The sequence below is a fragment of the Sciurus carolinensis genome, chromosome 4, assembly GCF_902686445.1.
Source record: "Sciurus carolinensis chromosome 4, mSciCar1.2, whole genome shotgun sequence".
Taxonomy (NCBI): domain Eukaryota; kingdom Metazoa; phylum Chordata; class Mammalia; order Rodentia; family Sciuridae; genus Sciurus; species Sciurus carolinensis.
Window position 1 is genome coordinate 78,923,721 of NC_062216.1, and position 10,248 is coordinate 78,933,968.

General features: G+C 37.2%; 1 protein-coding gene across 1 annotated transcript in view; it reads left to right on the forward strand.

Annotated features, from left to right (window-relative positions):
• The window catches only part of LOC124982812 (ovostatin homolog 2-like), a 52,816-nt gene extending 44,612 nt beyond the window's left edge, over positions 1-8,204 (forward strand). The window contains exons 34-36 of the mRNA XM_047549727.1: positions 6,785-6,887; positions 7,604-7,663; positions 8,075-8,204. Of these exons, the coding sequence (XP_047405683.1) occupies positions 6,785-6,887; positions 7,604-7,656 (156 nt within the window). The 3' untranslated portion in view covers positions 7,657-7,663; positions 8,075-8,204. The remainder of the gene's footprint in view (positions 1-6,784; positions 6,888-7,603; positions 7,664-8,074) is intronic.
• The last annotated feature ends 2,044 nt before the right edge of the window (positions 8,205-10,248 follow it).

The window sequence follows — 10,248 nt, forward strand, 5'->3', positions numbered from 1 at the left end:
TGGGTATAGGCCAAGGAGTGGGATAGCTGGGTCAAATGATGGGTCCATTCCAAGCTTTCTGAGAAATCTCCATACTGCTTTCCAGAGTGGCTGCACTAATTTGCAGCCCCACCAGCAATGTATGAGTGTACCTTTTTCCTCACATCCTCTCCAACACCTATTGTTCCTTGTATTCTTGATAATCGCCATTCTCATTGGGGTGAGATGAAATCTTAGGGTAGTTTTGATTTGCATTTCTCTTATTACTAGAGATGTTGAACATTTTTTCATATATCTGTTGATTGCTTCTACATCTTCTGTGAAGTGTCTGTTCATTTCCTTAGCCCATTTGTTGATTGGATTATTTGTATTCTTCGTGTAGAGTTTTTTGAGTTCTTTATAGATTCTGGAAATTAGCGCTCTGTATGAAGTATGAGTGGCAAAGATATTCTCCCACTCTGTAGGCTCTTTCTTCACATTGCTGATAGTTTCCTTTGCTGAGAGAAAGCTTTTTAGTTTGAATCTATCCCAGTTGTTGATTCTTGCTTTTATTTCTTGTGCTATGGGAGTCCTGTTGAGGAAGTCTGATCCTAAGCCAACAAGGTGAAGATTGGGACCTACTTTTTCTTCTATAAGATGCAGGGTCTCTGGTCTGATTCCGAGGTCCTTGATCCATTTTGAGTTGAGTTTTGTGTAGGGTGAGAGAAAGGGGTTTAATTTCATTCTGTTGCATATGGTTTTCCAGTTTTCCCAGCACCATTTGTGGAAGAGGCTATCTTTTCTCCATTGCATATTTTTGGCCCCTTTGTCCAGTATGAGAAAATTGTATTTATTTGGGTTTGTGTCCATGTCCTCTATTCTGTACCATTGATCTACCTGTCTATTTTGGTACCAATACCATGCCGTTTTTGTTACTATTGCTTTGTAGTAGAGTTGAAGATCTGGTATTGCGAAACCCCCTGCTTCACTCTTTCTGCCAAGGATTGTTTTAGCTATTCTGGGTTTTTTATTCTTCCAGATGAATTTCATAATTGCTTGCTCTATTTCTGCAAGGTACATCATTGGGATTTTAATTGGAATTGCATTGAATCTGTATAGCACTTTAGGTAGTATGGCCATTTTGACAATATTAATTCTGCCTATCCAAGAACATGGGAGATCTTTCCATCTTCTAAGGTTTTCTTTAATTTCTTTCTTTAGTGTTCTGTAGTTCTCATTGTAGAGGTTTCACCTCTTTTGTGAGATTGATTCCCAAGTATTTTATTTTTTTCGATGCTATTGTGAATGGGGTAGTTTTCCTAATTTCTCTTTCTGAAGATTCATCACTTATGTATAAAAATGCATTGGATTTATGAGCATTGATCTTGTAACCTGCTACTTTACTGAATTCACTTATGAGTTCTAAAAGTTTTCTGGTGGAATTACCTGGAAATTCTAAATATATAATCATATCATCAGCAAATAGGGATAGTTTGAGTTCTTCTTTTCCAATTCATATCCCTTTAATTTCTTTGGTTTGTCTAATTGCTCTGGCTAGAGTCTCAAGGACGATGTTGAATAGAAGCGGTGAAAGAGGGCATCCCTGCCTTGTTCCAGTTTTTAGGGGGAACGCTTTCAGTTTTTCACCATTTAGAATGATATTGGCTTTGGGCTTAGCGTAGATGGCCTTTACAATGTTAAGGAATGTTCCCACTACCCCAATTTTTTCTAGTGTTTTGAGCATGAAGGGATGCTGTATTTTATTGAATGCTTTTTCTGCATCTATTGAAATAATCATGTGATTCTTAACTTTAAGTCTGTTGATATGGTGAATGACATTTATTGATTTCCGAATGTTGAACCAACCTTGCATCCCTGGGATAAAACCCACTTGATCGTGGTGCACTATCTTTTTAATATATATTTGTATGCGATTTGCTAAAATTTTATTGAGAATTTTTGCATCGATGTTCATTAAGGATATTGGTCTGAAATTTTCTTTCCTCGATGTGTCTCTGTCTGGTTTAGGTATCAGGGTGATATTGGCTTCATAGAATGAGTTTGGGAGGGTTCCCTCCTCTTCTATTTCATGGAATAGTTTGAGAAGTATTGGAATGAGCTCTTCTTTAAAGGTTTTGTAGAACTCGGCTGAGAACCCATCAGGTCCCAGACTTTTCTTTGTTGGTAGGCTTTTGATGACCTCTTCTATTTCATTGCTTGAAATTGATTTATTTAAGTTGTGTATGTCCTCCTCGTTCAGTTTAGGTAATTCATATGTCTCTAGAAATTTGTTGATGTCTTCGAGGTTTTCTGTTTTGTTGGAGTATAGATTTTCGAAATAGCTTCTAATTATGTTTTGTATTTCACTCGTGTCTGTTGTGATGTTTCCTTGTTCATTCCGAATTTTAGTAATTTGAGTTTTCTCCCTCTTTCTCTTTGTTAGTGTGGCTAAGGGTTTATCAATTTTGTTTATTTTTTCAAAGAACCAACTATTTATTTTGTTAATTTTTCCAATTGTTTCTTTTGTTTCGATTTCATTGATTTCAGCTCTGATTTTAACTATTTCCTGTCTTCTATTACTTTTGGTATTGGTCTGCTCTTCTTTTTCTAGGGCTTTGAGCTGTAGTGTTAAGTCGTTTATTTGTTGATTTCTACTTCTTTTGTTGAATGCGCCCCATGAAATAAATCTTCCTCTAAGTACTGCTTTCATAGTGTCCCAGAGATTTTGATATGATGTGTCTTTGTTCTCGTTTACTTCTAAGAATTTTTTTATTTCCCTCCTGATGTCTTCTGTTATCCATTCATCATATAATAGTGTAATATTTAATCTCCAGGTATTGGAGAAGTTTCTGTTTTTTATTCTGTCATTTATTTCTAATTTCAATCCATTATGATCTGATAGAGTACAAGGTAGTATCTCTATCTTCTTGTATTTGCTAACAGTAGCTTTGTGGCATAAAATATGGTCTATTTTAGAGAAGGATCCATGTGCTGCTGAGAAGAATGTGTATTCGTTCTTTGTTGGATGGTATATTCTATATATGTCGGTTAAGTCTAAATTGTTGATTGTGTTATTGAGATCTATGGTTTCTTTATTCAATTTTTGTTTGGAAGATCTATCCAGTGGTGAGAGAGGTGTGTTAAAATCGCCTAGTATTATTGTGTTGTGGTCTATTTGATTTCTGGAATTGAGAAGGATTTGTTTGACGTATGTGGATGAGCCAATGTGTGGGGCATAGATATTTATGATTGTTATGTCTTGCTGATTTATGCTTCCCTTAAGCAGCATGTAATGTCCTTCTTTATCCCTTCTGACTAGTTTGGGCTTGAAGTCCACATTATCTGAAATGAGGATGGATACTCAAGCTTTTTTGCTATGTCCGTGTGCGTGGTATGTTTTTCCCCATCCTTTCACCTTTAGTCTCTGGGTATCTCTTTCTATGAGATGAGTCTCTTGAAGGCAGCATATTGTTGGATTTTTCTTTTTAATCCAATCTGCCAGTCTATGTCTTTTGATTGATGAGTTCAGGCCATTAACATTCAGGGTTACTATTGTGATATGATTTGTATTCCCAGTCATTTGACTCATATTTGTTTTTTGACATGATTTGGTTTCTCCTTTATTTGGCTATTCCTTTAGGCTAGTTCCTCCTGTTGCTGATTTGCATCATTGTTTTTCATCTCCTCCTCATGGAATATTTTGCTGAGAATGTTCTGTAATGCTGGCTTTCTTTTTGTAAATTCCTTTAGCTTTTGTTTATCATGGAAGGATCTTATTTCGTCGTCAAATTTGAAGGTAAGTTTTGCTGGGTATAAGATTCTTGGTTGGCATCCGTTTTCTTTCAGGGCTTGGTAAATGTTATTCCAGGCCCTTCTAGCTCTTAGGGTCTGGATTGAAAAATCTGCTGATATTCTTATTGGTTTCCCTCTGAATGTAATTTGATTCTTTTCTCTCGCGGCCTTTAAAATTCTGTCTTTATTTTGTATGTTAGGTATTTTCATAATAATGTGCCTTGGTGTGGGTCTGTTGTAATTTTGTATATTTGGAGTCCTATAAGCCTCTTGTACTTGGTTTTCCATTTCATTCTTCAGATTTGGGAAATTTTCTGATATTATTTCATTGAATAGATTGTTCATTCCTTTGGTTTGTTTCTCTAAGCCTTCCTCAATCCCAATAATTCTTAAATTTGGCCTTTTCATGATATCCCATAATTCTTGTAGAATCTGTTCATGATTTCTTACCATCTTCTCTGTTTGGTCAACTTTGTTGTCAAGATTAAATATTTTGTCTTCAATGTCTGAGGTTCTGTCTTCCAGGTGTTCTGTCCTATTGGTTATGCTTTCTATGGAGTTTTTAACTTGGTTTATTGTTTCCTTCATTTCAAGGATTTCAGTTTTTTTTTTTTTTTTTCAGTATCTCTAACTCTTTATTGAAATGATCTCTTGCTTCCTGTATTTGGTCTTTTAAATGTTGATTGGTCCGATCATTTAATGCCTGCATTTGCTCTTTCATCTCCCCATTTGCTTCCCTGATTGTTTTAATTATGTACATTCTGAACTCCCTTTCTGACATTTCTTCTGCTGTGCTGTCATTGGGTTTTATTGATGTAGTATGTAGGTTTGTTTGGGACATTTTCTTCCCTTGTTTTCTCATATTGGTCAGCTGTCAGTGGGACCCTGAGATTTTGCAGATTTCCTCTATTAGCTTATAGTGTCCCGGTAGATTTCCAGTGTATCACCTCCCAGCCTTCAGTAGCCTGAAGTCTTTGAGGAACTTGATAATGCAGTGCTTCCGAAGAAAGCTGCCCCTAGTCCTCTACTGGTTCCAGGGCTTGGAGCTGGCTCTGTGTGGAAAGGCTCTCACTGGGGGCCTGTACCATGCAGCTGGCCGTGTGGGAGGAGCCCACCGCCAGGTAGAAGACTCTAGCTGCCCTGCCCTGCTCTGATAAGCCACCCCTATCTGTGCCTGCCGCCCAGGCCAAGTTTCGCCCAGTGGGGGAGACTCACCCCGTGACTCTATTTTTGTCCAAGTCTCTCAATGTCTCCCCTTCTTGAGTCCTGGGTTCTGGAGCGACTGGAGATGCAGTCACCCTCTAGTCCACCATCTTGGATTGCCCCATGGAAAGAGCCTGTGGCCGGAGTGGGCAGAGCCGCCTGGAGAAGTCTCTGGCTGCCCTGCCCTGATCCCAGAGGCTGCTTGCGGATCGAAGCTCTCCGTTGGCTTGGGGACTTGTGGCTTGCTCTGTATAGAAAGACTCTCACTGGGCAGTCTGCTCTGAGAAGCTAGCCTTGAAAGGCGCCTCCCACTGCAGGGGGCCGGGCTGCTTGGGGAAGTCTCTGGCTGCCCTGTCCTGGTCCCTGAAGCCACTTGTGGGCCAGAGCATGCCGCACTGGCTCCGGGACTTGGAGCTTGTTCTGATCAGAAAGGCTCTCACTAGGGGCCTGCTCCGAGAACCTGGAGAAGCTGGCTGTGTGAGTGGGGCCCACCACCGAAGTGTGCAGGGCTGCCTGTGGAAGACTCTAGCTGCCCTGCCCTGCTCCGATAAGCCACCTCTATCTGGGCCTGCCACCCGGGCCAAGCTTTACCCAGTGGGCAGACTCACCCGTGGCTCTATTTTAGTCCGAGTCTCTCAATGCCTCCCCTTCTTAACTCCTGGGTTCTGGAGCGACTGGGGATGCAGTCACCCTCTAGTCCGCCATCTTGGATCGCCCCCCTAACTTAGTCTTGAGAGATACAATTCTTTTATCATTTGACATGAACTCCAGTGAAGGCAGAAATAATTTTTTAATTTATTGAAACTGTATATATTTAAGGTATACAGTCTGATGTTTCATATGTATATATACAGTGAACTGAATATTATGATCAAGTTAATTAATATATTCATCTCTTCATATAATTACCTCTTATATGATGAAAACCCTTAAGATCTATTAGCAAATTTTAAGTATACAGTGAGTATTTTTGACTATAGATCTCATACTTTAGGTCTTTATAACTTATTCATTCTATATAACTGAAACTTTGTACATTTTGATTCCTTGATAACTATCATTCTGCTTTCTGCATCTATGAATTTAATTTTATATATTTTACTTCTTTTTTTGTGTGTGTGTGTGTGTGTGCTGTGTATTGAACCCAGGGCCTTGTGCATACAAGGCAAGTAGTCTACCAACTGAGCTATCTCCCCAGCCCCTATATTTTACTTCAGAGTCACATCATGCAGTATTATTTTCTTTGTATGTTTTATTTCACTTAGCATAAATTCCTTCATGTTCTTCAGTGTTGTCAAAAATTGAAGGATTTCCTTCCTTTCTATGGTTAAATAATTTTCTCTTTTGCATATATACCACAGTTTCTTTATCTGTTGACAAACACTCAGGTTATTTCCATATCTTGGTAATTCTTAATAATGTTGCATTGAACATGGAAGTGTAGCTATTTCTTCAAAATAATAATCCAATTTCTTTTGGATACATACTCAGAAGTGGAATTGCTGAATCTAATAGTAGTTCTACTTTAACTTATTTAAGGAAACTTCAAACTATTTTAAAGTCATCCTTTTTATGTATACATCACTACTACTGCCATGAATGTCTGCATCCCTCTAACATTTTCAACTAAATTGTTTTCACCTCAATATAAACAATGGAACTGAAGATAATATACACTTTAATAATAGCTAGCTCATTGTTTTTGCTATTATGCAAGATTATGCTCACACTAGATCTCTTTGAGTAAATCATGAACTCCTAATGTTAATTTTCTCAGTGATTTCCTTTTTCCAGACATGTTATAATATAGTTATTGTTTGTATGTTTCTAGGTTACTGGTGTAGTAAAGAGTTTCACTTTTTCTGTTGAGCAAAGCAACCTTGTATCTAACATTCAACCCGCACCAGTTGTGGTCTACAATTATTATGAAAAAGGTAGGAAAGTAACAATTGTGCCCTAATGCAGTTGAATGTTATCTATGTCTAACATTCTATGAGGTATGAAACTTTCCAAAGTCATCCTCTGCCTTCAAAAACTAAACAATGGATGTTTTTACTTTGTATGAGGATTATTTTTATTCCATAATACATTTTCTGACTAGGCCATTTTCTAGTTTCCTAGAGTTTTTCAACACTTAGAATCTTTATGATATAATCTGAAATGGCTCCCTTTTTACTTAAAATACAAACCATGCTAAGATTCTAAGTCTTTCTTGTTTTTGTCATGGTTGTTGATGCCAAGATTTATCCTATCACGTTACCACTATGGACTCTGACTTTCAAAGGGATGTGAATGATACTCTGAAATGTTATAGAATTTCAATACCGTAGGTTCTACAACAGTTACTAATGTGTTGTAGAAACCATAAAACTCTTCCCAGGAAGGTTGATACTATTAGTTTCTTGTTGAGTGTCATATGAAGTTTGTTAAAAAGTATTTTAACTCTGTCCCTGTCATTTACTAATTGAATGCATTCTCTCAAGTAACTTAAGTGTTAGCAGAATATTTATGGATTTCTAAAATGAAGAAGTGACAGCTTCTCTTGAAAATTTATTGGAATATTAAATATAATGTGTTTATATTGTCTGATGTAGTCTGGTTATGGACAGTTGGAGAGTCAATATGGATGGATATTCCCCTTATTTTTCAGATGAGTACGCCCTTGATTCTTACAACATCAATAATATTCCAGTTTCCCAATGAATCAAAGGTAAGGAAATTACCTGCATCATAGTCTTAAAAGCATACCTAGTGAGAAAATGAAATATATAAAGATAAAACAATGGATCAAGCCAAGAGAAGTCTCTAGTCCTTCATAAGGTTTATGTAGCTAAGTGTGCTACCTCACTACTCTGATGATCATTGAAATGTTCTTAATTTATTTAAAATAGCTTTAAGAAGTTCATAGTTATTTATGTATTGTTTTATCTGTCATGTTTGTTTTATAAGTTTGCAGGTCATCAATCTATATGCAATATATTTGTACAATTCATGTATATATTCTATGTGTATATGTATATATTTCTGAACATGTATATATTAGCATGTTTTATATCTATCAATATATAGATACACACATATATGCATTTATCTATTTCTTAAACTATGTTTTAAATCCCAGGTGGAAAACTACTTCTTTTGACAAATTCCTCTTCTGTATCATGCCTGAGAGAACCACAAACTCCATTACATCCTGAAAAATCTGAAATCTGTTTTAACTTCTTATCAGATTGTATTTCTTTATTATCCCATTAAATGCTGTCATTTCACATCTGAATGCCTGATTTTCATTTATTCTAGTACTCATTCATAGTTTTTATTCTAGGAAACTTGAGGCTTTATGTGATAGCAACTTGTATAAGGCCCTTCAATGTTGTCAACTCTGAATTCAAGATTTTAGACATTGTGGCATATAGAATTGGAATGTTCCAATATGCAACAGAAGACAGAGAGAGAGGTGGAGGGAAGGAGAAAGACTGTGAAAGTTGAAGAGGGCTTTATAAAAGCTCAAGGAAATAAAAATAATCACACAAACACAACAAAACAGACTTCTCAGTAAAATATTATAAAGAGGGAAAAACAGAGAAAGGTCACAAATTAAGTGATTGATTTATTGAGCTTATATGCAAGATCAGGATGTTAATCTAAGGGCATTTATCTTTTTAAATTTTTTTATTCTTCTGAGTTTATGACTTATTGCTGAAAAGTAATACCCAATGTCTATAATTGTCTTATTTAATTTGAGTATTATAACAAGTTAATATTGGGGAGAGAAGATCAAGAAGAAAACGGAGAAAATAGGATAGAAATGAAAAATTACTGGCTTTCAGGAAAGGGATTGAGGGTTGCTGTTTGGACTTTGGCTTCACTGTTCGGAACAAACCTAGCACTCACTGCAGTGTTTGGTAGAGGAGGGACCTGACCCACTTGTTTTAAAATGATCTCTTGGCTTCTGTGTTGAGAAAAGGCTGTAAGAGTGCAAGAGTAGAAATGAGGAGACCTGAAGAGCCTGTTGCAGTAACCCAGCAAAAGGTGATGGTTGCTGGGACCAGTGTTAAAGCTGGGCAGATGGTGAAAAGTAAACAGATTCCAGGTGCGTTTTTTCCTATTGGTAAAGCCGATAGGATTTCTTGATGGGTTAGGTATAAGGAATGGAATGATAAAAATACTGATCAGAGATTATTTTCATGTATTTTGCCTGAGCTGTCAAAAAGATAGAATTGTCATCATCTGAGCTGGCCATGGCTGAAGTAGGTTTGGGATGGAAGATTAAGAATTCCTTGGTGAGGTTTTGATGTTACAGACAGAAGTGGAGATAGCAAGTTGGACAAGAACTTTGCTGTGAACATTGTGAGGTGGGGAAAGTCAGTTGAGAAGGAATCAGCCTTGGGAACCAAAGGAGAGACCAGTGAGATGGAAAGTCAAGTAAAAACTCTACGAAGGAAAAAGTGTCAAGTACTACTACCTAATAAAGTATAATGAGAACTGCAAATTGATCATTTACTTATGTGGGCAGAAAACAAATTTACAAACCGTTTGATTTTGGTCCCATATGAAATGTCATATACCAAAGTAATCAGATTCTGTTGAGACCATGGCCTGATTCTGCTAGGGAAGTGGAATAGGTTGCCAAAAGGCCAAAGAAAATACCTGAAGATAGTGTGCAAGATACAAGGTTTACTGGAAATTACTTTCAGGGAAATTCCAGTGGTGCCAGGCTGGACAGAGAGCACCTCTGTCCCTCATGGTACCTTGTCCAGTGGCAGCCAGATGGAAAAGTGACACATTCTTTCCATAGTGCCACCAACTCTGCACTAATTATCACACAGGAAGGGTTTTATAAGTTAGACTGCAAAAACAAAACATTGTTAGTTTGCCTACTTTGCTTTGTTCTTTGTGTGACTGGCATTCCAAGGAGCAGTCGTCCTGGTGTGCATGCAAGAAAGTAATTCCTGCTGATAACACTAGTTTTCCCCAGTTGCTACATATGTGAGAAAGAGTTAGTGTCCTTGTCCAAGATACTAATTATTTGGATATTCTGGTCTGAGCTCACTTTTATTGTTCCCTTAATTTGGCTAAGATCTTTGGACTAGAAAGAGGAGTTTCAAGGACATGGTGTTTTATTGTCCTTTTTCAAGGATGACATGCATTTGTTCTGCTTAGATCTTTCACACAAGTGTACTAGAAGAATCACATTTTTTTTGGAAGGAATTTCCTTGAACTTCATAGGAGCCCAGGGTGTTTGTTCTCTTTTTAAAATAAAAATGTAAATTCTTGGGTCTCACTTACACTAAT